The 26,694-nt window shown below is 42.7% G+C and overlaps 1 protein-coding gene across 1 annotated transcript in view; it reads right to left on the minus strand.

Annotated features, from left to right (window-relative positions):
* CSMD3 (CUB and Sushi multiple domains 3) overlaps positions 1 to 26,694 on the minus strand; it is a 3,551,396-nt gene that overhangs the window by 299,275 nt on the left and 3,225,427 nt on the right. The window contains 1 exon segment of the mRNA XM_029591914.1: positions 13,637 to 13,813. Within this exon segment, the coding sequence (XP_029447774.1) occupies positions 13,637 to 13,813 (177 nt within the window).

Consider the following 26,694-nt stretch of genomic DNA (forward strand, 5'->3'; position numbering starts at 1 on the left):
CGCTAATCCCCTTATTGCATTAAGGGATTCATTAGCACCTATTCAACCTGCATCCAACTGCTGGTTAATGGGGAAACTGGTAATTGCAACAGCGTGCGCGTCTATTAAAATTCCCCCACTTACATGGTAGAGGTAGAATTTGCTAACTTAGGGCCTCATTTTCTAAAGTATCGCAGGCCTGCAATACTTTCGAAGATATGGGGTGGGGGCCGAAACGGGGGGGCAGGCCTGCACTAGCCGGCAGCAATCGCACCGTTGTGGTGCGATCGCGCCGGTTTCACACCCAATAGCGCCACCATAGAAGGTGAAGCTATTGGGAGCGAAATAGGCAGCAAAAAGGCACTTACCTTTTCGCTGTCCGCGGTGTCGGCGCAGAGTCGGCCCCGGTGACGCCCCGACTCCTCCTCTTCCGGGGCTGACTCCACCTCCATCCTGGTATCGCACGCGATAAGGGACTTTTCGCGTGTGAAAGGTCCCTTATCGCATGCGAGCCGCTTGGAAAATGAGGCCCTTACATAGATGGTTTATTTTTCAATATTGCCCTGAATGCAAATTGTTCCTATAATTTAAATCACTAATTAACATCAAGTCTTGTATATCTAGATGGGCCTTGTGGTCTTTACCTTCCATCATCTTCTATGTTTCTATCCACAGATTACAGTTTTGAATTTTAAAATGCCAGTAAATAATTTTCTAGCATTTGCGACACTGTGCAAAAAAATATTTTAAAAGTGCTTGTCTAGAATGTCACAGTGCTGCAATATGCATATGCAATACTTTTAAATGTATACCATCTGCGGTATTGAATTCCATGGACGATTGCTCAACTAATTGAATTAAGGCATGTACTGTTCTGATAGGGGAGCAATGACTTTAGGTCATGTTAAATTAGATTATAGCTCAACAGGCTTGTCACAAAGTATCATGACAACTATGTAATTAATTTGTGTCACTAGTGCCTAGATAGAAAATCCTGTACTATGGAACTGGTGCTTTTTTTTTTTTTTTTACAGCTTCTGAATAATCCTGATTTTGTTTTAATATGCTGGAGTAAAAATATAAATATATATATATTATGTAAACAGTTCCAGATTTTATTAGTGGGGCCAAGATCCTTCACATATTTCAGACCTATACTATCACTAATCGCTACTTTCATATTCTGCAAGATGTACATACAGCAGAGGAAAGTATAAACTTTGAAAGCTAGAGTGAAGTCCTGCATGAAATCGGAAAGATGCCACACTGTTTCAGATGAAGAAAAATGTAATTCCCCTATTAAAAATGTAATTAATATTCAGAGGGCCTCATTTGGTTCCTAGAAGGTTACAGAGCCTAATCATGATAAAATTCATGTTAGCAAGTAGACTATAAAGATTTGTATTGTGATGTAAAGAGTATTATTATGTATAAATTCACAACTGCGCACCAGAGCAGCAAAAAAAAAAAAAAAAATTGTCCAAAAGGTTTTACTTGGAGAACATGAAACAAACATGATAACTTTAGCCAAGAATGGTGCCAGGTCTATTATAAGTTATAATACCACCAGCCCTTCATGACAACCTTTGATCAAAGCCAACAATGTGGTTCATCCTAATTTTAAATAATAATAGAGCTTGTGTAAGGTGATGTGGAGTTTATTAAAAGTCAGACAAGTAGGCCTTTAGAAAAACACTTTTTTTTTACTTAACTCTTTCTAATATTATTCAAAATAATTTGTTTAAATAATTATTTTACTTTGCCCATTTTATTATATTAATTTTCTATTTATAAAGTTTACAGTTTATATATGTCAACCTTATATAGGCAATACTGAATTCCAGATCTACCAAGCAACCATTTAATCAACAGAAAACCTTAATATAGACTGAAATTCACATTAGACAGGAAAACAAAGATAGAAAACTCATGCTAAAAAAAAAATAAAATAAAATAAACAAGAACTAGACATGCCGCATCTAGATATTACAATGAACAGTGTATCAAGGAAAAAACATAACTGCTCTGGTACAAATGCATATGCAAGGGTGACAAAGAAAAAACTTAGCCCCAGTCTCACAAGAATCTTGGCACAATGCCCATTTTGAAATGGCATCGAGCACCTCAAAAGCAAGTACATGCAAATTGCCAGTTCTGAAATTACAGTATGGTTGTATGTTCCCATGTCATGTCAGTGCAATGATTTAACACTAATATCGTAATTCAAACATAAAATTTATTGCCAACAATGGCAGTAGTGCTGGTGGTGGAGGGAGAATGGGGGAATGGGGGAATGACATTTTGAAAAGTAAGAGGAGCTTCTTGATTTGCTCTAATGCAATGTTCTGCAAAAATTACAGGACATTCCAGTCATCCAGTAAATTGCAGCTGCATAGACCTAACCTGTTACTGTAAAGTGTTATAACAGGTGTCAGCAATTTTCTTGATTCAGGCACTTAGTGCACATCTAACATGAACATTAATCTTGAAAAGTGACAAGCTGCAACTGTTGCTAATGACTTCACAGTTTGTATGTTAAAAAGACACTAATATATGGCATGAATACAGCATTTATATAAATAGCAAAAGATAAAGCCACTGTAGAGAAAATATTTTCTTTCAGACTGCTTTCTTTTTTAAATAATATAATTCAAACAAAGCAAGCCAGTATATGATATAGGTTTATATATTTATAATCAAAATGCAAAAATTGACTGTATTTTATTTTTATTGCATAGGGATCTCACATTAGTAAGTTACTAACATGAAGCTAAATTGTATTGGGAAAAAACATATAGGAACTACAACAAAAACAAACAAATTAATGTGGCATTCTTAGAAACTTTAGAAAATTCACTGTTTCAAATGAGAAGATGTAGGGGACGGTAACTTTTAAATAGCCATGTGGGCAAACATGTACATTTGTATGCTGGTTCATGCTAATGGATGCAGCCATTTTATAGCATATGTGTTTGTTGCGTCCATCGGTCGCAGATGGCTGTGACCGCTCTGCCTCACCTCTTTTTTACCTTTCTCCTCCTCCATGGGTAAGATGGCTACCTCCGGTGCCGAGTGCCGAAATCCTCGGCGTCTCCAACTCAGCATGGGCATCCCTGTCTGCCATGCTCCTTCCCATGGCCTCCTAGGGCATGCGCGTGCATGCTGCCTACACTTATCTACACGTCATAGCGGGAACCTGGGTGGCGTCCCCACCGCATGACGTCAATACCTCTGGGTATTTAAGCCTCTGCTCCACTCCTAATGAAGGAGTGAGCAAGGATCAGTTTAGCTATTCTGACCGCTTCTAAGCTGCACACTTAGACTCCTCGCTACCCTCCGGGATATCTCGCTCCTGAAGAAGCTCTGGGCACCTGCTCCTCGGGGGCCTCTCGCTTCCACCTACCCTCGGGGTTTCTTCTACTAACTCAGACAACTGCTCCTTGGGGGTCTCTTTCTTTCATTTCAGGATTATCTGCGCTTCCAGGTACTTGCTCCTTGAGGGCCTACCAGCTCAGAATATTCTGCACCACGGACCTTGGGTCCCACCTTCTACCATCTACCAGGAGGATTCCTGCACTACTCTTCAGTAAGTACCTCTATGATCCAGCTCTCCATTTCCACCCACCAGGTTCAGCTTATCCCGCTCTGTGGAACACTACCAACCTTGAACATCTGGGTGAGACTCTACTTCTGAGACTGTTGAACGTTTTGGCACCTTTCTAGACTTCAGTGCCATTGCTTCTTGCACTAGTACCATCTATCTATAGCAGTACAATAAAACTTTCCATTTTCAGTGACTGCTCTTTGAGTCTAGCCTATCGCTGTGGTTCCTCATGGGGCCCCTCCCTGTGGGAGGAGTCATCACCACAGCGATTAAGAGTCCACACTATGCCGCAAACCCAACAGATTGCTAAATCCATGGACTCGGCTCAGCTCACGGCCTTGCAGGCCATTCCTGGCCTAGCCCAGTGGATCACTGAGCAACAAAAGTCTCTGGAAAGCCTAGCTACTGCCTTCAATCAGTTGCATGCTCAACTGAATACTTCAACAACTCCAGTGAAAGAATCGTTGTCTCCAGTGGTAAACATCAAGACCACTGTACCTTTATCCACACCTACCCGCTTCACGGGTGAAGCAAAGATATGTAGAGGTTTGTTAATCAATGCAGCATGCATTTCTCCTTACAGCCTACCCTCTTTCCCACAGAAGCATCCAAGACCACTTTCATCCTATCTTTTCTAGAAGGACAAGCCTTGGCTTGGGCTTCACCATTATGGGAACATGAAGATCCTATCCTGAATGACCTACCAGGATTTGTAAAACTTTTAAAGTCTGTTTTTGATGACCCAGCTTGCCAGACCATCGCTGGATCAGCTTTGCTTAATATCCAGCAAGATAATAAGCCGCTCACAGACTATGTGATCAAATTCAAGACTTTAGCATCCGAACTACATTGGGACACTGGATGTCTACGTGCTATCTTTATGGAGAGCTTGAACTCTAGCTTAAAGGATGAATTGGTGGCTCGTGATTAGCCTGATACCCTTGAGTCTCTGATGCAACTGGCTGGGAGAACTAACTGCTGTATTCAAGACTGAACTCAGGAGGCTAAGAGTCTACAAAAGTCCACTGCGGGAGCTAACCGTCCTAAACCTGTGCCTATTGCTTCAAGTCTACTGCCTGCTTTCTTAGAAGAGGAAGAGCCTATTAGGGATGTGAATCATTTTTTGACGATTTAAAATATCGTCTGATATATTTTAAATCATCAAAAAATCGTTTGGGCCACGATAAATTACCAATTCCCCCGATTTATTGTTAAAAAATCGTAAATCGGGGGAAGGGGGAGGGCAGGAAAACCGGCACACTAAAACCCCCTAAAACCCACCCCCGACCCTTTAAATTAAATCCCCCACCCTCCCGAACCCCCCCCCAATGCTTTAAATTACTTGGGGATCCGGCGGTGGTCCAGAACGGCGGCGGTCCGGAACGGCCCCCTCAATAGAATCGTGTTGCTTTCAGCCGGCGCCATTTTTCAAAATGGCCGCCGCAAAATGGCGGCGGCCATAGACAAAAACGATTCGACAGAGGAGGTCGTTCCGGACCCCCGCTGGACTTTTGGCAAGTCTTGTGGGGGTCAGGAGGCCCCCCCCAAGCTGGCCAAAAGTTTCCTGGGAGTCCAGCGGGGTTCCGGGAGCGATTTCTTGCCGCGAATCGTTTTCATACGGAAAATGGCGCCGGCAGGAGATCGACTGCAGGAGGTCGTTCAGTGGGGGTTCCGGACTGCCGCTGAATGACCTCCTGCACTCGATCTCCTGCCGGCGCCATTTTCCGTACGAAAACGATTTGCGGCAAGAAATCGCTCCCAGAACCCCGCTGGACTCCCAGGAAACTTTTGGCCAGCTTGGGGGGGCCTCCTGACCCCCACAAGACTTGCCAAAAGTCCAGCGGGGGTCCGGAACGACCTCCTCCGTCGAATCATTTTTGTCTATGGCCGCCGCCATTTTGCGGCAGCCATTTTGAAAAATGGCGCCGGCTGAAGACAACACGATTCTATTGAGGGGGCCGTTCCGGACCGCCGCCGTTCTGGACCACCGCCGGATCCCCAGGTAATTTAAAGCATTTGGGGGGGGTTCGGGAGGGTGGGGGATTTAATTTAAAGGGTCGGGGTGGGTTTTAGGGGGGTTTAGTGTGCCGGCTCATGATTATAATGATTTTTCACGATAGTTTACACAACCAAACGGCAACAATACGATTCCCTCCCCCTCCCAGCCGAAATCGATCGTTAAGACGATCGAGGACACGATTCACATCTCTAGAGCCTATGCAACTAGGCCTAAGCAATTTAACTTCCAAGGAGAGTCATTTTCATATATGCATGGTGTTATGCATGTACTGTGGCCAATCAGGTCACGCCATCCAAACCTGTCCCATCTGTCCAGGAAACTGACTGACCTAGGATCTGCTGGAGGACTTCTCCTAGGCCTCACCTCTCTTGCTCCTCCATTATCTTTACTAGCCTCTCTGCTCTGCGGAGGTCTCAAATTTCAGACTCTCGCTCTTATTGACTCTGGAGCCAGAGGTAATTTTATTTTGAAATGCCTAGTAGAACATCTATGGATTTCTACCACAACAATAGCTAAGCCATTCCTATTGTCATATATACATGGGAACCACTTCCTGGAGAAGTTTCATTGAGTACCCAGCTCGTTAGCCTGTGCATCAGAGTGCTACACTCTGAATCCATCTCATTTCTCGTATTGGAAAAGGCCATGCACCCGGTGGTACTTGGACTGCCTTGGCTACAAGATCATATGCCACAATTTAATTGGGCCACATTGGAATTGTCCCGGTGGGGACCTTACTGTCATGATCAGTGCCTTGCAGAAGTTTCAATGCTCATTTGCATGCCTACTACACCATCGCTACCTGGCTTACCTCCACAATACTCCTCTTTCGAGGATATTTTCTTGAAACAAGCAGCAGATATACTCCCACCGCACAGAGTTTTTGACTGCACTATAAATCTGAAACACAACTCAGAACCTCCCAAAGGAAGAGTTTACCCTCTTTCTGTAGCTGAGACTAAGGCCATGTCTACCTACATACAAGAGAACCTTCAAAAGGGATTCATCAAACCTTCCAAATCTACTGCTGGTGCAGGCTTCTTTTTTGTAGGGAAGAAAGATGGCACCTTACACCCCTGCATCAACTACAGGAGTCTGAAGGGGATTACCATCAAGGACAGGTATCCCCTGTCCTTAATTTCTGAACTGTTTGACAGGCTCCAAGGAGCCAAGATATTATCCAAACTGGACCTTAAAGGAGCTTACAATTTGGTGTGTATCCACGAAGGAGATGAATGGAAGACTGCTTTTAACACCCGTGATAGACACTTTGAATATCTTGTCATGCCCTTCGGTTTGAGTAACCTACCTGCAGTCTTTCAAAATATGATGAATGACATTTTACAGGACTTACTATCTTAGTAGTATATCTCGATGATATACTGATCTTTTCTCAAGATCTGCAAACTCATCAAGAGGACGAAAGAAAGTTTTAAGATGCCTGCGTGAGTACCACCTATATGCAAAGCTTGAAAAGTGTGAATTCCATAAGGAGTCTGTACCCTTCCTGGGTTACATTGTTTCTAAGAACGGGTTTCAGTTGGACCCTAAGAAATTAGAAAGTATCCGTGATTGGCCCCAACCTACAGGCCTGAAGGCACTGTGCTGCTTCTTAGGCTTCACCAATTTCTATCATTCCTTTATCAAAAACTACTCATCATTGACTGTCCCTCTAACTGCTATGACCAGAAGGAGAGACAATCCTGCCAACTGATCTCCAGAAGCCATATCAGCCTTTCTGATGCTCAAAGAGGCTTTTCAAAAGAAGCCATGTCTCCGTCACCCTGACCCACATTGCCCATTCATCGTCGAGGTCAATGCATCAGACGTTGGCATCAAGTGGTTTTTAAGCCAGTATAGCGAATCCTTGCTCCTTCTTCTCAAGGTGGTTCTCGCCTGCCAAAAGAAATTATGGAATTGGAGGCAAAGAGTTACTCACAATCAAGCTGGCCTTTGAGGAGTGGCGTCCTTGGCTGGAAGGCACACAACATCAAATAGTAGTGTATAGCGATCACAATAATTTTGAGTACCTCAGACATGCTCAATGACTCAATCACAGTCAAGCAAGATGGTCTCTGTTCTTTAACAGATTTGACTTCCTTCTGAGGTATCGTCCGGGAGAGAAGAACATTTGGGCTGATGCCTTGTCACGATCCTTCTCCCCTCAGGATGTGCCAGACGAACCCTGTCATATCATTGATCCTGGGAGAGTGGTTCTTGCAGCTACTCACGTGGTACCCGCAGGGTAGATGGTTGTGGCCAGAAATCAAAGGAAGAAGCTGTTGAAGTGGGCACATGATTCCCGTCTGGCCGGCCATCCGGGACAGAGTCATATTTTGGCAATGTTACAGCGGTACTATTGGTGGCCAACCATGAAAAAAGACATACAAGCTTATGAGGGTTCCTGTGCTGTTTGTGCCAAGCAAAAGCTACCAGCCGGACATCCTTGGGGTTTCTACAACCTCTACCAGTGCCGGATGAACACTGGACACATATAGCAACCGATTTTGTGGTAGACTTGCAACTATCCAATGTAAACAACACAATTTGGGTCACAGTTGACCGCTTCTCCAAAATGGCACATTTTGTAGTGTTATCAGGATTACCCTCTGCTGTGGAGTTAGCGAAACTCTTTATTAAACACATTTTCCACCTGCATGGGATGCGTAAGTATATTCTATCCGACAGAGGCGTACAATTCACTGCTAAATTTTGGAGAGCTTTATGTCAAAAATTTGACATCGCCTTGGACTTAACCTACCACCCTCAGACTAATGGACAGACTGAAAGAATGAACAGAATGCTGAAGCAATTTCTGTGATCCTATGTCAATTCAAGAAAGAGCGACTGGGCTGAACTACTGCCTTGGGCAGAATTTGCTATCAACTCACATCCTGCTACCTCTATGGGGACTTCTCCCTTATAACTCATCTATGGATGACAACCGTTTCCTCCTCTGCCATTTCCTTTATTGGTGGCTTCTTCTGCTACACAGGCTACTGCAGCAGAGTTATCTCAACTTTGGAAGCAAACAAAGGAGCTACTCCTCAGAGCAGGTCAGAAAGCAAAAAAGATCTACAATGATCACCATCGAGAGGCACCACAGTTTCAGCCTGGGGACAAAGTCTGGCTGAGTTCCAAGTTTCTCCATCTTAAACTACCTTCAGCACATTTTGCACCTCGCTATGTTGGACCCTTTGCTATCCTTCGGAGATTGGGAAATCTGACGTACAGTTTGAAACTACCTCCATCAAAGAAGATACACAACGCCTTCCATGTCTGTCAGTTAAAACCTTTATTGTTCTCCGAGTTCTCCAAAAAGACCCCAGAACCTACTAATCTGGACACCGAGGACAAGATCGAATATGCTGTGGATGACAACCTGGATGTCCATAAGAGAGGCAAGACATGGAAGGACCTCATCTCCTGGGAAGGCTATGGCCCAGAAGAAAACTCATGGGAACCTCTGGCCAACATCATGGATAAGGACATGATACGTCAATTCCATCTTGCACACCCACGAAAACCCAGTCCACCAGGAAGAGGTCCTGGAGGGGGCCCTTTGAAGGGGGGTACTGTTGCGTCTGTTGGTCACAGACGGCTGTGACCGTTCTGCCTCACCTCTTTTTTACCTTTCTCCTTCTCCATGGGTAAGATGACTGCCTCCGGTGCCGAGTGCCGAAACCCTCCGCGTCTCCAATTCAGCATGGGCATCCCCATCCACCATGCTCCTTCCCATGTCCTCCTAGGGCGTGTGTGCACATGCTGCCTACACTTATCAACACGTCATGGCGGGAACATCGGGGGCGTCCCCACCGCATGATGTCAATACCTCTGGGAATTTAAGCCTCTGCTCCGCTCCTAATGAACGAGTTAGCAAGGACTTCGGTTTAGCTATATCTGCTTCTAAGCTGCACACTTAGACTCCTTGCTACCCTCCGGGGATTCTCAATCCTGAAGAAGCTCTGGGCACCCGCTCCTCGGGGGCCTCTTGCTTCCACCTACCCTTCGGGGTTTCTTCTACTAACTCAGACAACCACTCCTTGGGGGTCTCTTTCTTTCATTTCAGGATTATCTGCGCTTCCAGGTACTTGCTCCTTGAGGGCCTACCAGCTCAGGAAATCCTGCACCATGGACCTCTGGTCCCACCTTTATCATCTACCAGGAGGATTCCTGCACTACTTTTCAGTGAGTACATCTATGATCCAGCTCTCCATTTCCACCCACCAGGTTCGGCTTATCCCGCTCTGTGGAACACTACCAACCTTGAACATCTGGGTGAGACTCTACTTCTGAGACTGTTGAACGTTTTGGCACCTTGCTGGACTTCAGTGCCATTGCTTCCTGCACTACTACCATCTATCTACAGCAGTACAATAAAGCTTTCCATCTCCAGTGTCTGCTCTCTGAGTCTAGCCTACACTGTGGTTGCTCACGGGGCCCCTCCCCATGGGAGGAGTCATCGCCACAGCGACTAAGATTCCACACCATGCCACAAATCCAGCAGCGCGTATATGCACACATGCTATAAAATTGGCTGTACATGTGTACATGTGTGTGCAATATTATATGTATCGCAGAAGTGATGTGATTTTAGTAGTCACGTGTGCCGACACAATTATCAGTGTCCCCAGTCTATTCCCAGTTCACCCAGGAAAAATATGGGACTTTCTAACCCCCCTACTTAATATGTCTCCCTTTTACTCTTTTAGCCCCACCCCTTAAAACCCTGCTAACTAGCCTCATTTATTTTATTTTAATACTTACACGCAGTCCATAGGAGAAGTAAAGATATGCTGTATGGGACCCTTGCGCACACTTGCACACGTAAATACTGATGCACACTTTTCAAGGCAACTTGCTGGAATGTCTATGTCCTGCCCAGACCACCCACTCCCCACCCCATTTTTTAACTTTTTGATTTGTACACGAACCAGGAGATAAGCGAGTACTTGTGTGCTTTTTAAAATCTGTGCGGTGCACTGGCCTGACACATTTGTGTATCTCCCAACTTTGGCCCACTTAGGGCTTTTAAAATTGACCTTTTTGTTTGCAAAATATGCATAGTACAATTACAAATATGCATTAACTGTAATCCTTGGTATTTTATATGGTAATGTTGCATTATTCTTGATCCACAACCTTCTTTTAATGAATTGAAGTTCAATTTTAGTCATGCTTATATAGTATAGGCTAATAATACATATGCAAACTGTAAGATAGATTTGCAATGTGCTCAGCATGTTCATAACATTATTCTATATTTTGTGATGCGGTGTTTTTAGAAGAATCTGAAATTCCAAATCCCAGAAAAACTGACCTAGATAGCAAAATAGACCACACAATGAAAAGGCACAGTGCAAATTCAAGGCGATCAGTAAAAGCACATTCAGCTTGATGAAAACTTTTCACCTCCAAATTGTAAGAATCAGAATCTGGGGTGTCAGCAAGCTGGGTGCAAGTGTAAGAAGGTTACCCAGACAACTCAAACATCCACTCCCAGCCCAAAAAGGGTGCCGCACACAGTAGGTAACACACAAGTTAATTTTTAGATCATAGTTTTTTTAAACTGTAACTAAAAATGCCTAAAGGCAAGGGTACCATGCATAGTGAGTAACACACAAATCAATTTTTTAACGCATATTTTTTAAATTGTAATTTTAAAAAGCCTAAAGGCATAAAAAAGACAATCACAATGGAATAAGAGAACCAAACCTCAACATCAGTTGAGGTTTTGGATCTCCTGCATCAGGGGGACTTATCTTAGTTGGAGTAGATTCTTACATGATGACTCTGACTGGATCAGTTGATCTCCATATAGTGAAAAAGGCAAATATGCACATAAATACTTATGCACACAGGTGTGCGCTGGAATCCCCTGCTGCATAACTTTCCTTCTGTTATGGAGGACTTGTAAGTAATAAAATAAAATGAAATAGGCAGATTGGTGGTGTTTAAGGGGTCGATGCTAATAGGGAAAAAAGGGAGGCAATTAAACTAGGGGTTTGGAAGTAATATTCATTACCTGGGAAAACTCAAAATGAACTGGGAAAACTGGTAATGGCGTTGGCATGCATGCCTTTTTTAAATCTCACCACTAATGTGGTAGGAGTGGAATGTGCACGCATAGGTATGCATCCATTTTTAATTGTGTGCACATGTGCATGAGTTCAGGCCATTTTATAACATGGTCACATATACACATCTATGTTGTAAAAAGGCTGCATCCCTGGGCCCAAAGTTACTGTCATATTATACATGCATTTCCCACAGGGAAGGGATTTATATGATGAAAAATTCAGGTTTCATCTGTTGTACATAAGAACATAAGAACATAAGAAATTGCCATGCTGGTTCAGACCAAGAGGCCATCAAGCCCAGTATCCTGTTTCCAACAGAGGCCAAACCAGACCACAAGAACCTGGCAATTACCCAAACACCAAGAAGATCCCATGCTACTGATGCAAATAATAGCAGTGGGTATTCCCTAAGAAACTTGATTAATAGCAGTTAATGGACTTCTCCTCCAAGAACTTATCCAAACCTTTTTAGAACCCAGCTACACTAACTGCACTAACCATATCTTCTGGCAACAAATTCCAGAGCTTAATTGTGCATTGAGTGAAATAGAATTTTCTCTGATTAGTCTTAAATGTGCTACTTACTAACTTCATGGAATGCCCCGTAGTCCTTCTATTATCTGAAAGTGTAAATAACTGCTTCACATCTACTCATTCAAAACCTCTCATGATCTTAAAGACCTCTATCATATCCCCTCTCAGCCGTCTCTTCTCCAAGCTGAACAGCCATAACCTCTTCAGCCTTTCCTCATAGGAGAGCTGTTCCATCCCCTTTACATTTTGGTTGCCCTTCTCTGTACCTTCACCATTGCAACTATATCTTTTTTGAGAAGTGGTGACCAGAATCGTACACATTATTCAAGGTGCAGTCTCACCATGGAGCAATACAGAGGCATTATGACATTTTCTGTTTTATTAACCATTCCCTTCCTAATAATTCCTAACATTCTGCTTGCTTTATTAACTGCTGCAACACAATGAGCTAACAATTTCAAAGTATTATCCACTATGATGCCTAGATCTGTTTCCTGGGTGGTAGCTCCCAATATGGAACCTAACATTATGTAAATACAGCAAGGGTTATTTTTCTCTATATGCAACACCTTGCACTTGTCCACATTCAATGTCTTCTGCCATTTGGATGCCCATTCTTCCAGTCTTGCAAGGTCCTCCTGTAATATATCACAATGCACTTGTGATTTAACTACTCTGAATAATTTTGTATCATCCAAAAATTTGATAACCTCACTCGTCGGATTCCTTTCCAGGTCATTTATAAGTATATTGAAATGCACTGGTCCAAGTACAGATCCCTGAGGCACTCCACTGTTTACCCCTTTCCAATGAGAAAATTGACCATTTAATCCTACTTTCTGTTTCCTGTCTTTTAACCAGTTTGTAATCCACGAAAGGACATCACCTCCTATCCCATGACTTTTTAGTTTTCTTAGAAGCCTCTCATGAGGGACTTTGTCAAATGCCTTCTGAAAATCCAAATATACTACATCTACCGGTTCACCTTTATCCACAAGTAAATTATTCCCTTCAAAAAAACTGAAGCAGATTTGTGAGGCAAGACTTACCTTGAATAAATCCATGTTGACTGTGTTCCATTAAACCATGTCTTTCTATATGTTCTGTGATTTTGATCTTTAGAATAATTTCCACTATTTTTCCTGGCACTGAAGTCAGGCTCACTGGACTATAGTTTCCCAGATCGCTCCTGGAGCCCTTTTTAAATATTGGGGTTACATCTCCTCTTGTGTATGTGTTTGATAAAAGTTTGCTGTGATTGTTTGAATTAGCCTGGTGAGCACTTTGAAGACAAATTGCCTCCATACCATTCTTTGAAAAAAAAAATGGCTTCTACAGGAAAATGTCACTTTAAGCCTGCTTTTTTTCATATTCATTAATTGTAGCAATTTTTAATTATTCATTAAAAATTAAACTTACTTGTGCAATTAGGCAAGGTTCCAGACCACGTTCCATTGGCAGTGCACTGCCTGACAGAAGATCCAGATAATATGTATCCTTCCATGCAAGAATAAGTTACTGAGTTAGGAAACATTGTGCCATCCATGCGAAATACTTTTGCGTTAGGAGATGTTCCTGGATTACCGCATTGCACAGCTACAAATATACAAGGTTACATGAATAGAGTAACAGTAAGAACAACTGTTCAACATTTCTCATTGTTTTATTTTGATGCCTTCATTTTGTATCCCAAATCATGTGACTGATGGGCAAAATGAACCAATCAACAAACACATTTTAATTGTAAAATCTTTATCTTGTTTTACATTCTGGGGCATATGGAATAAAATTTAGCATGCATGTTAAAATGATACAAAAAGATATTAATACGAGCCTGCCAAAATGTGCATTTTAATGCATACAAATGGCAAATGAGAAATTACAGACCTCATGCTAAATGGCATGTTATGACCTGCCTCCATGTTATTTTACAAGCACCTGGTAAATGATGACTTTTTAAATCCTTTCTCAGAGCCTGTTAATTACTGAGGGGAAAGCTAAATAGTATGATGACATTACAGTGAGCATACTCAGTTCTCTTTTTCTCTTGACTCCTCCTGTTGGCTTCCTAGGGGTATACAAGAAAACGTAGCACATGGATGTTACTTCACATTGCAGAGGGAAGACCTACTACATTCTAGAAGAGATCAACTGAGAGAAGAGAGTGCCATACAGGTGATGTATAAACAAGATTAGTGCCTTAGGAATAGGCACTAAAGTGATTGAGTGTGTAGAAACTGGTTGAATGGGAGGGAAAAAGATAATGGTAAACAGAGTTCACTCTGAGGAAAAGGGGGTTATCAGGGTAGAAATACTGGAAGGGGTAGAAAACATGAGGGGAGTTCTAGTGAAGCTTGATGAATGGTTTAGAGTCTGTCAACTAAAAATTAATGATAAAACTACAGAGTTATGTATTTGGGTTGCAGAAATCCCAGGAAACTACAGTATAGCAGAGTGAAGTTCTTCTATGCATAAAACAGAATGGGATCTGGGGGTGATCATATCAGATTATGTTAATGTGACTCAAAAGGCAGATAAGGTGATGGTAAAAATTAAATGGATGCTTGGGTACACAGGGAGGGGAATGGACAGCAGAAAAAAGGAGGTGATATTGTCCCTGTGTAAGTACATGGTGAGACTTTGTTTGAAATTATTTTTATCATTCTGGAGATCACACCTTGAAAAGGATATAAACTGGATAGAATTGGTCCAGAGGGTGACTACTAAAATGGTCAATTATCTTTGTTCTCAAACAGGCTTAAAGATCTAAGCATGTATATGCTAGAGGAAAAAAGGGAAAGGGGAGATATGATACGGATATTTTAATATCTTAAAGGGATAAATGGACAGGAGCTGGACCTTTTTTAATGGAAAGGGGACTATGGAATGAAGGTTCAAGGGATGAGGGTGAAAGCAGATAGATTTAGGAGTAATCTAAGAAAATATTTATTTAAGAATGTGTGATAGATGCATGGAGTGACCTTCCTATGGAGGTAGCGAAGAAAAGAACAGTATTGAAATTCAAGAGAACATGGGAAAAACATTGAGGATCTCCAAGCAAAAGGAAGAAACAATAAAGCTGAGCAGGATATGTGGATGGTCAGATTGGATGGACTGCATGGTATTTCTCTACTGTCATGTTCTATGTTTCTGTGTTTCTATGGTCCCTGTAGAGGAAAACTAGACCAAAAACATGCATATCTCAGATGTCTGTCAAGGAAGTAGAGGACATTAAGAAGAGGAAAGTATAGCCTGCCAGACATACCCAACAACTACTTTTGCTATATCTCCATTTTTTTTCAAGTAAGGGTTCCCTGTGGTTATTCTATTCCTTCTTCAGCACAGTGAATCTTTAGTTGCACAAAAGTGATAAAAGGAGATCAGAATAATTAGTAGCTTGGTCTATCTGGCAAGCTGCATCTTCTTCCTATTCATTTGCTGACCTTTGAATGCCTGTGAATGACAGCCATTTTTTTGTGGTGGACTCATCCCCATACTCTAACTAGTTAGAAAAGCATTCAGGATTCAGGAGGTTTTTCCATGGGCAAGTGATTAGCCAGGGGGACTCAGTCATTCTCTTCCCCTCGTATTTGATTTGAAAAGAAAGTTTTCATAGAGTATTAGTAGAACAGGGGAAGTAAGGAGGAAAAGGAGAGAATGATGAGGTGACAAAGGAGACACACTTTTGTATTTCAAAAATAAGTCCACCATTCTTTACACAAGGGAATTATATTTCCAAATAATAGATTGAGAGAAGATAAACATATTTGCTGATATTGTAGGAATTAAAGCAGTTTGATTCTCAATTTTTTTTCAGCTGACCATTGTTTTCATTTGAGTGCAGAGCTCATGTCTTGTCTATGCATGCCAAATCATTTGGTGTAGTCACTGCAGTGCCTACACTACAGGGTAATCATAATGGTCAGATGCCAGTATTTCTCTTACTCAGGGTAGACAGATCCTTTCCTGGGTTTCTCCCTTGCATGAGTCTCCTGACACCATTCTTTGTAGATCCTTACTGACACATAAGACAGAGGGTTATAAATATGCAGTCATGCCAGTTTTCTGCTCTTCCAGATCACTCACTCACCTTGGCCTCTTATCAAATGTGTACTATCTCTCCCACTCCTTCCATTTTAAACTGATAAGCAACCTAATGTTCCAGGTTTAGATGTATACCCAGTAGAAATCAGCAGGAGGAACAAAGAGAAAAATAAATCCGTAGATGCTCAGTTTAGCATATTTAAGCTATTTAGCTTGACTTTGGTAAATAGCATGTTAATGTTACATAGCCAATATATTTTGGGGTTCCTGTGTATGAAAATAGAGTGATCACATGATTGTTGACATCTTTTATGTGATTGCTAATCTTTTGCATGATTCATTAAGTGGCTTTTAAATGAACCCATAACATTTTTAGCAAACCCACACTCCCGTTAGCGCGCACTAACAAAAACTAGCAAAAAGTAACAAAATCTAAAGGTTTTTGTTAGTGCGCGCTAACAAGGAGTTAGCGCGCACTAACGGGGAGTTAGCGCGCACTAACTAAAAATCGATTTTTCGCGAAAAAAAAGACCCAAACCGAAAAAACCCAACATTTTCTATGGCGGCCGAAAAACGAAGAATGACACGAACACAAAAAACAATGCACATCTCTAGTTTACTTTAGACCTGCTCAATGGGTCCTTTTCCTAGGTTGTGAGTCCCAAAGCAAACCCAGCATCATATACCTGTAGTTCAAAATATTTCTCCCTATGTGCATTACTTTGCACTTTTCCAAAATTAAATTTCATCTGCATTCAGTTGCTCAGACTCCTAGACTTACAAAGTCATTTTGCAGTTTCTCATAAACCACTATTTTTAAAAAATAAATTTGAATAATTTTGTGCCATCTGTAAATCTTATCATTTCACTCATCGTTTCCTTTTCCAGATCATTTATGAATAGGTTAAACCGCACAGGTCCTGGTACTGATCCCTGTGGTACTCCACTAATCCCTGTGGTACTCCACTAATGACATTTCTCCATTTGGAAAACTATCCTTTTAGTCCTACTCTCTGTTTCCAGCCTTTTAACCAGTTACAAATCTACAATAGATCACTGCCTCTTATCCCATGACTTTGTAATTTCCTGAGGCGTCTTTCATGGGGGACTTTGTCAAATGCCTTCTAAAAATCCAAACTGAATTTATCAATCTGCTCATCATTGTTTACATTTTTTTACACCTTCAAAAAATGTGGTAAGGCAGAACATCTCCTTACTAAAATAATGTTGACTCTTCTCCATTAAGCCATGTCTTTCTATGTGTCAGAGATTTTGTTTTTAAGAATGGGTTTTCTCATTTTGACTGGTACTGATGTCTAGCCCATAGGTCTATATTTTCCTGGATTATCTCCGAAGCTCTTTCTAAAAACTGGCATCACATTTGCCACTTTCTAGTCCTCAGGAATCATGGCTGCTTTAAATGATAGGTTACATAATATTATTAACAGGTTAGTGTTTTCATGTTATAGTTCTTTTAGAACTCTGGGGTAGATGCCATCCAATTCCAGTGATTTATTACTCTTTACTTTGTCAATCTTATCTATTGTCACAGATATCTGTTTTACCTGCCCATAATCTCTACCATTAAAGAATATTTCAGGTGTGGGTATGACTGAGGCAAATAATTCATTCTGTTTTTCTGCTATTTCCTTGTACATTATGAAGATATGTTCTGTGGACCTGAGCTGCTTTTGGGAGGGGGGTGCTTTTTTGTTCAGTTTTCCTGTTGCTCAAGATAAGATAGAGGGGTCAAACAACAAGCTAGTATTTCCAGATATTAAATTGGATTCAGTAGAAATGATGTCTCATTGCCAAATTATAAGGTGCTTAAATTAAGAGAGTTTATGGCATGAGCTCTACATACGAAGAAGCTAATGAAACAGTAGACACAATCTTTAATTGGTAGTCCGGATTTTACTTGCAGGTTCAAACCCATGGGTAGGGTTTTCCTTAGATGGAGATCGTCAGCTATGCCTGAAATGTGGAAGTAGAAAATTCATATTCATATTACTCATATTATCCAGCAAGACCTTTGTATGTAGAATACCTTCCTAACTAGTTTTAATGGAGTGTGGGTGGGCAGTCTCCAGTCATGATTTGCAATTATTTTCAGAAGCACCTAGGGGAATCAGATTTTGAATTTACTGGCAGGGATTGTTGTGTGTAGTGGCTTGGCCCAAATCTTGGATTTTGGATGGTATTATAAGAAGTATCTCCTTTTTTAAAAAAATATTCCTTACAGCAGCGACCCTAGCAATAGTGCCATAGAGTCTTTGGGCTTTTGCAGCTTAACATTGCTGTACAAGAGGCTTGGATACCTTACAGACTAGTGTTACTATGGGATGTGGGTGCAGATTGAGGGGATATATAGGGTACACAATCCTAATTATGAACAGATCAGCACCAACCAGTCAGATGGTCGAGTTTGGCAATGGACCTTATGTTTGGGCTGGTAGCCCTAAAGTAGTATAGTTAAGCTAGTAGCAGTCAATGTATCTGAAGATCTTAATAGAGATTCTGGATGATCTGGGAGGTTGGAGAAGAATATTATGAGATGTTGTTTGTTTTATGTATGTAGTTTGTTGCGTCCGTCGGTCTCAGATGGCTTCGACTTCTGAGCCTCATCTTTCTTCCTTCTCTCTCCTCAAGCCTTGGAAAGATGGCTGCTGCTGTGTCTTCATGCCACTCTCTCCAGTGTCCCCAGATTGGCAATGGTGATGGTGTTTGGCATGATTTTCCTGAGGGTCTCCTAGGGTGTGCACGTTCACGTCACCCATGTCTTTATCCACATCATGGCGGGAACCTCGGGGGCATCTCCTCCGAGTGATGTCATCACATCCTGGTATTTAGCCTGCCCTTCGTTTGCTAACAAACTGAGTTAGCAAGGATTGGATTGCCTCCGGTCTAAGCTGCTCTTCCACTCCCCAGCTGCCGCAGGAAACTCTCTCTGCACTTTGGGGTATTTCTTCACTAAACTGGGTACCCGTTCCTCGGGGGCCCTTCTGCTCTATTTCAGGTACCTATCTTGGGATACCAGGTAGGGTACTCGCTCCTCGAGGGCCTGCTCCCCCTAATCTGGTGCATGCCACTGAACAACTTCTGCCTGCCAGGACCTTCAACAATACAGCTTTCTGCTTCAGTGAGTACTAACTCTTTCAGTCTGTCTCACCTTCAGCTTCAGCGCTCTGTGTCTACATACGGGACCTGTTCTTGCTACGCCACGCTGCCTATCACCTACTCAAGTGTGAGACTGGTCTCCTCTGCTGAGGACCCCTGGACTACTTCACTGGGTTACCTTCACTGCTGCCCGCTCCCCGGGCAGTACCATCGAGCTGTACAATAAATACAACTTCTCTGTGTCTGCATGTATAGAGTCTAGCCTAGTACTGCGGTTCCTCACGGGGCTCCTCCCCGTGGGAATGGCCATCACCGCAGTACCCAAGAATCCACTCCAATACCTCATAACCATAACATAGTTTATACTAACCTTAATATAAACCTTTAAACCTTTAATATAACCTTTAATATAACCTTAATATAAACCTTTAATATATAGTGAGTTAATTCTATAAAACTGATGTCTGTTTTACCTTTAATATAATTGTCATCTGATTGTTTGGGGTGGGTAAGCAGAGAAGGGAGGGTGCAAGGGCCTATGTTAATCCTTTTGAAAACCAAGTCCAAATAATTCTGCCTATTGGTCCATTTCATACATGTTGAGTGATAAGGAACCTTATTTCTTAGCATGTACTACTGCCATGAATCAGTATGCCCAAATGCATGTCTTTAAATTTTAATATGCTGCAAAACTCTTGACCCATTCTTCAAGCCTTTTCTAGATTCACCTTCATCTAGTTCTCTTCCCATAATCTTTTAACCTTGCTGTAGAACTCAGTGTCATCTACCATAAACATTCCACCATCCCTTCCAGTTCCTCTACAATGTTCATAGAAACTCATTCACACGCACACACACACACACACACACACATATATAAGTGGTTCCGTGCCCCGTGCCCAGAGCCCACCATGTAACCACATGCTGCATATGGTGGGCTGGTTGCGCCGACCGGTAGGTCTCTGGCATCATGACAAACTGAGCCGCATCACGGCTTCCCTTCCCCCAGCTTCCTCAGCCCTGCTCGACGCATCAGTGACGTTGCCCGATGAGGGGAGGGGGGATTAGCGGTAGTGAGACGATGATGTCATGGCCCATTTAAAGGACTGCGACCAAGGCGCATCTGGCTTCTTTGATCCCAGCCAGCATTCACGTCAGAGGAGGGCCCCCAGATAAGGAAAGTGAAGTGGCCATTTTGCGCCCGTGAAACGCAGTTCACTTGGGGACCAGTAGGCAGGTTTGCAGAGCACTAGCATAAGATAGTAGCAAGGAGATTAATCAGTCTCCTGATTAATCAGGAAAAGTGGCCCAGACCAGCGGGAAGCAGGGAGAGAACATGCGGTCAGGTCACAGCCGTGGAAAGGGGGGGACAAAACTCATGTACAGCAGAGTACTCAGCATTAGGGTTATATCAGTGGCGGGTTGAAACCCCACTAGCCAAATAAAAAAATATATAAAATAATTAAAAAACAAAATTATAAAGTGAGCCTTGGGATCACATGGCTGAAACTACTTGCAGGAACTCGGGTAGCATTGGACAGAGGCCACCCCCCAAACCTGACAGGAGTTGTCATAGCAGAGCCTATGCAGGAGCAAATTTGCATTCAGGGGCTACTTATAAAATGGCTCCTGTTGCCATGGAGTTTGGTGGCTGTGGGGGAGGCCATGCTTCTCCATTTTGAAGGGGAGAGGACCTTTGCTCTTTCAGGGAGGTGTTAGGATTTTGGCCTCTTCAAAAATGGGTTTCTATTTCTTGTGGACTGGTGGGGCTGGTGGTCTGGTTTGTATGGTGGGTTTTTTTTGCAGTGGCCTGTGCTCCCTATATGCTGTTGGCAGGTTCATTTTGCTTTGCTATGCTGTTCGTGTGTGTATATATATGTTTTTATTTTGGGTTGCCAGGAGCGTTGGATTGCTGCAGCATGTGAATGTTCGGATGGGGTTGTGAGGCTAGCTGCGGGTTGAGGGATTGGAGTATCTTGCAGACCTTTGTTGGTTTGCAGATAAAACTCCCCCTGGCCAGCTTTGTTCAGCTGAGGCCAGCAGTGGAGGACCTTGTCGCATGGTGCTCCACGTGTACTGCCCGAGATCACTAGTGCTGCGCCGGGGAGAGGGGGGCAGTATGCCCCTCCTTGCATAGCTGGCATGTGAACTGGCTCAGGAGCTTGCTGCTGTTGATGCTGCTGGCAGAGGGGGGCCAGGGCTTGATCAGAGCCACCAGGCCCTCCTTGATCTTGAGCATCGGTGAGAGGGGGGTGGTGTGCCCCTTCTTGCATAGCTGGCAAATGAACTCGCCCAGGAGCTTGCAGCTGCTGCTGTCACCAGCAAAGGGGATGGGTCTTGGGCAGATCCACTGGGCACCCTTGATACTGAGCCCCAGTGAAGTTTGTGCAGATAGCACTTAGGGTCTGTTGCCGGGGTTGCTGAGGATGGTGCCGGCTTAGAAATGGGACGGTCTGCCAGTGTAGCTGTTAGTAGCGGGATGTTACTGGGTGTGGCACCACCATTAAAGAACATGTAGGAACCAAACTTGAGCTTGGCTGCTGATGTGAGGAGAAAGCGATTGATGGTGCTGAGTTTGGATAAGATGGGGGGGGGGGGGTATGCAGCCGACGCTGAAGCACCCAGAGTTGAGGTTTTATCTGTTGAGGAGCTTTTTGTCATGATCTCAGCTGGCCAGCCTGCTGGAGATGTTCAGCACCAGGTGAACCAAGTTCGGTTTGCCGAGCAAAACTGGGGGCCGGATATTGCACAGATGATGATGCTGCAACGGGATTGGATAGTCTCATTGCTGGTTGCCCTTTCTGAAATCTGGTTTGGCAGAGGCGGGCAAGGGCTGGGGAAGACTAGAGCACCAGGGTTCGAACAGTGCTGGCCTGTTGTCCTCATCCTCCACAGAGAAATTTCATTCCTTTTCACCGGAGACCCCCTGGGCTTGCTGTTTGGCCAGGAAGAGAGGGGAGGTCAGTACAGGGGAAGAGTGCACATAGAGGATCATCTTCGATGGCAGGATTCATGATGGGGCTGAGAGGCATCCTCAGGGGGGTAGAGGAAATACACCCTCACTGCTCAGGGTGACTTCTCAGATTGCTGGGATGGTTGTGTGGTCTGGGAGGGGGTGGCCAGCCTCATCCCTCCAGGCTAGGAGGAGCTGAGGTGAATGGAGGGCCCATGGATGTTGGGGTTCTAGGTGGGGACCTGGGGCTGACTGATGCTTGACCCAAGGGTGTACCACATGGGTGGATGCTGGTTAATGCTCCTCCAGCATCCATGGTTTATTTATTTATTTATTTTTAGATTTTTATATACCGGTGTTCCTATATGAAATAAAGATCACATCGGTTTACATTGAAACAGAACATGAAAATTGCCAAAAGGCATTACATAGAACAAGGTTATGAAACTTGGAACAGTGTACATAAGTTCAAAATTTAACAATAACGTTGTAACATTGATGACCAAAAGATAAAGGAGAAAAAAAAAAGACTTAAACAATTAAGTTGACAGGTCTTATTGAGCATAAAAATTATAACGTATAAGTGAGAAAGTCTCAAGTGTCCTGCAGCAAGAGATTAGATACCGAAGTAGGTAGTGGTATGGAAAATGGGGGTTTGTGAAGAAGATATGCTCTTGCTGGTTGGAGGGGAAAAAATGATGATCATGGTCCTGGAAAAGCTTGGCTAAAGAGCCAGGTTTTAAGTTTTTTTTTGAATGAAGAGTGGCAGAACTCAAGCCGAATGTCTGGTGGGAGCGCATTCCATTGAATGGGGCCTGCTGTAGATACGGCACGTTTATGATGCGAGGATTTTGTTGAAGGTACATAGAGTGTGCCTTTATATGCTCCTCTGATGGGTCTAGAGGAGGAGTGAGGGCGTAGTTGGTTACATAATTGAAGAGGAGAGATATTGTGAATGGATTTATGAATTACGGTGAGTACTTTATATAGGATCCTTTGCTTTATAGGCAGCCAGTGGAGGAGCTTGAGAATGGGGGTGATGTGATCTCTTTTATTCGTATTGGTAAGGATTCTGGCTGCAGAGTTCTGTAGCATTTGGAGGGGTTTGATGGATGAATATGGAAGGCCAAAGAGAAGCGAATTGCAATAGTCGACTTTTGATAGAATAATGGCTTGTAGGACCATCCGAAAATCGTTGAAATAAAGAAGAGGCTTCAATTTTTTTAAGACTTGTAACTTATAAAAACAGTCTTTGGTGGTTGTGCTTATGAATTTTTTAAAATTGAGCTGATTGTCTAGCATGATACCTAGATCTCGAACATGTGGTGAGTGATTTAATATGGGAGTGGATGAGTTGAGTAGGTCAGCTGGGTTTAGAAGTTTGATGTTGATGTCTTGATTGATGATTAGGATCTCAGTTTTGTTGTTGTTAAGAATGAGGCAAAGGCTGGAGAGAAGATGATTGATCTGTTGCAAACAATTGTTCCAGTTAGCCAAGGTTTTTTGTAAGGATTCTGAGATTGGGATGAGTATCTGGATGTCATCCGCGTAGAGATAGTGAGTTAGGTTTAGTTTAGTAAGTAGATGACATAGAGGTAAGAGGTAAATGTTGAAGAGGGTAGGGGAAAGGGAGGAACCCTGAGGGACCCCCCGGTTGGAAGGGATCGGTTGTGATTCTTTGTTGTTAATCTTTACTTTGAATTGTCTATTTGCTAGGAAGGATTTGAACCAGCTGAAGACTGTTCCTTTAATGCCTATATCTGCCAGACATTTTAATAGAGATGAATGGTTGACAGTGTCAAAGGCTGCAGAGAGATCTAGTAGTATCAAAAGATGTGGTTGTTTTTTGTCCATATTTTTTTTAATTATTTATTAATTTATTTATTTAATATTAATAAATATATATATATTATATATTTATATATAAAAATATTAATAAATATATTAAATATATTTATTAATATTTTTAATAATGATATGATATTCATCATATCAGTGGATGGCTATTCATCAAGACCTGTGGTGTCTCAGCTGTGATATATATATATATATATATATATATATATATATATATATATATATATATATATATATATATATATATATATATATATATATATATATATATATGTGATATATATATATATAATATATATATATTAATCATATCAGTGGATGGCTATTCATCAAGACCTGTGGTGTCTCAGCTGTGATTGGAGCGAGGTATACATTGTTCTGCCATATGTGGTTCGGCAGGGGGTCCTTCGGTTTCACACAGGCCACTTTTCAGGCGGTTTCCTCATTCCATTGGTTTCAGAGTTAGTCTGTGGCTTACAGGGCCAGAGTAGTGGAGTCATTCAAATACCTAGAGGATGGTAGTGCTGCACAATGAATGAACCTTTTGAATGAAAGAGAAGTTCTGGAACTGGAGGATAGGATTTGAGACTCCAAGATGGTAGATTCAGGAATATTATCAGAAAATATTGTTTCAAGGAAAGGGTGTTGCATTCATGAAACACTCTCCTGGAGAAAGAGGTAGAGGCTAAAACAGCAACTGACCTCAAGAGGACATGAGATAAACATAGAAGATTCTTAGTTGTAATAAAGTGGAGATATAGGAGAAGTCAGGTTGGTACCCAACAAGCTAAACCTCTTCAGAGGCTGGCCAGGTTGGTGCAACTGTTGCTGGTGGTGGGGTACTTCTTGAGAGCAGACAGTTGAACCCAATCAGCAGGCCCAGGGAAACTAACAGGAATTTGTGGCCATTGCATCATGTTTAATTTAAGAAATGAGTTATAAAGAGTAGGTAGTGAGAGCCTTAGGGTGAATATGCACTGGATGGGAATAAGTAGAATGAAATGGGATCAATTGCCTATGGGCTGCTCGGTATCTTGTGCCTATTTTGAAGTGTTCAGCACTTTTTCTGAGTTGGGCATTTGTCCAATGTTCTGGGGTCGATAACATCATACATTACCTGGATGACTTCTTATTCTCTGGCATGAGCAAGTCCAACTGCTGTTTATGCCTCCTCCACAATTTTCAGGCTATGGCAACCAATTTCAGAGTCCCTATGATACAGAAGATGATTGAAGGCCCTACCACCTGTCCCTGTTTCTCAGTCATAGAGCTTGACTCAGAGGAGATGACATTCAGATTACTGTAGGAAAAAATGGTGAAGCTGCAGGATTGGTTGAACAAAACTGCAAGTATGAAGAAGCTGACTTTCTGAGATTTGCAACCCATCATGCGCAGCCTGAATTTTGCATGTACAGTGATACCTACAGGAATGATCTTCCTCAGAAGATTGACTGCAGTGACTGTGGCTGCATGGAGGCTTCATCACTGATTAGGATATTGTTACCCATGTGCAACGACATTGCTATTTAGGAATCTTTCATGGCTGACTTCAACAGGATATCTCTGTGGCAGGAGCTTCTTCTTTTCAGCAGGGACAGCTGTATTGCCTGGATGCATGGCCCCGTACCTTGGCCAGACACATCGGTAGAGGTAGGATTAACTTGGAACGTTACATTCCTTGAGTTATTTCCCATACCAGCAGCTCTAGTGCTTTGGAATACTAAGCTTCAGAATAAGCAAATCATATTCTGGTATGACAATCAAGCGGTTGTCCTTGTGCTCAACCGTCAATATGCTAAGTGTTAGTGCATAGCAGAACCACTATTAGAGCAGAACACATACCAGGGGTTAATAATGGGGGTTGCAGATGCCTTATCCCGAGTTAAGTGGGAATTATTTTGTAAACAGGTACCCACAGCGTAGGAGACAGAAACTGAAGTCATAGACCACCTATGAGGGATTGGTCGCCAACTACTTCATAAAAGGATCTTTAGCTGTTAGTACATGGTCAGCTTATTGCAAGAGCTAGGTGGGGGTTCCACATGTTTGGGTGCAAAGCAGGGGGCCCAGGTCTCAATGCTGCCTTGCTTGGTTATTACGGCAGGCAGCGGAGGTGGTGGTCTAGTCTGGTCTTTGGCAATCACCTTACCAGTTCAGATGCCAGTCCCAGTGCCAGATGACCTGATGGTAAGTCTCTTTGGCCATGGAAATGGGGGGGGCATCCAGAGGCTCAGTGGTTAGACATCTAGCAAGTCTGACCTTCTTTTTGAAAGCATGTGACGCAGGAGCTCCCACAGCATGGAGTAGTAGCCTAGTGGTCAGAAAAATGGGCCCTAAACTAGAGAAGCCAGTTTGCAGTTCCCCCTCAGGGTTTAATAAAGGCAAATATATTTCACTTTGGAGCCAATTAATGTGGTGAATAACCTTTTTGGAGGAGTACACTTACTGGTGCACGTCGACCAGGTCCAATTGACCAGATATCAGTTCTTCATGGTGCTTAGAATGG

Source organism: Rhinatrema bivittatum, chromosome 2, assembly GCF_901001135.1.
Source record: "Rhinatrema bivittatum chromosome 2, aRhiBiv1.1, whole genome shotgun sequence".
Lineage (NCBI taxonomy): Eukaryota > Metazoa > Chordata > Amphibia > Gymnophiona > Rhinatrematidae > Rhinatrema > Rhinatrema bivittatum.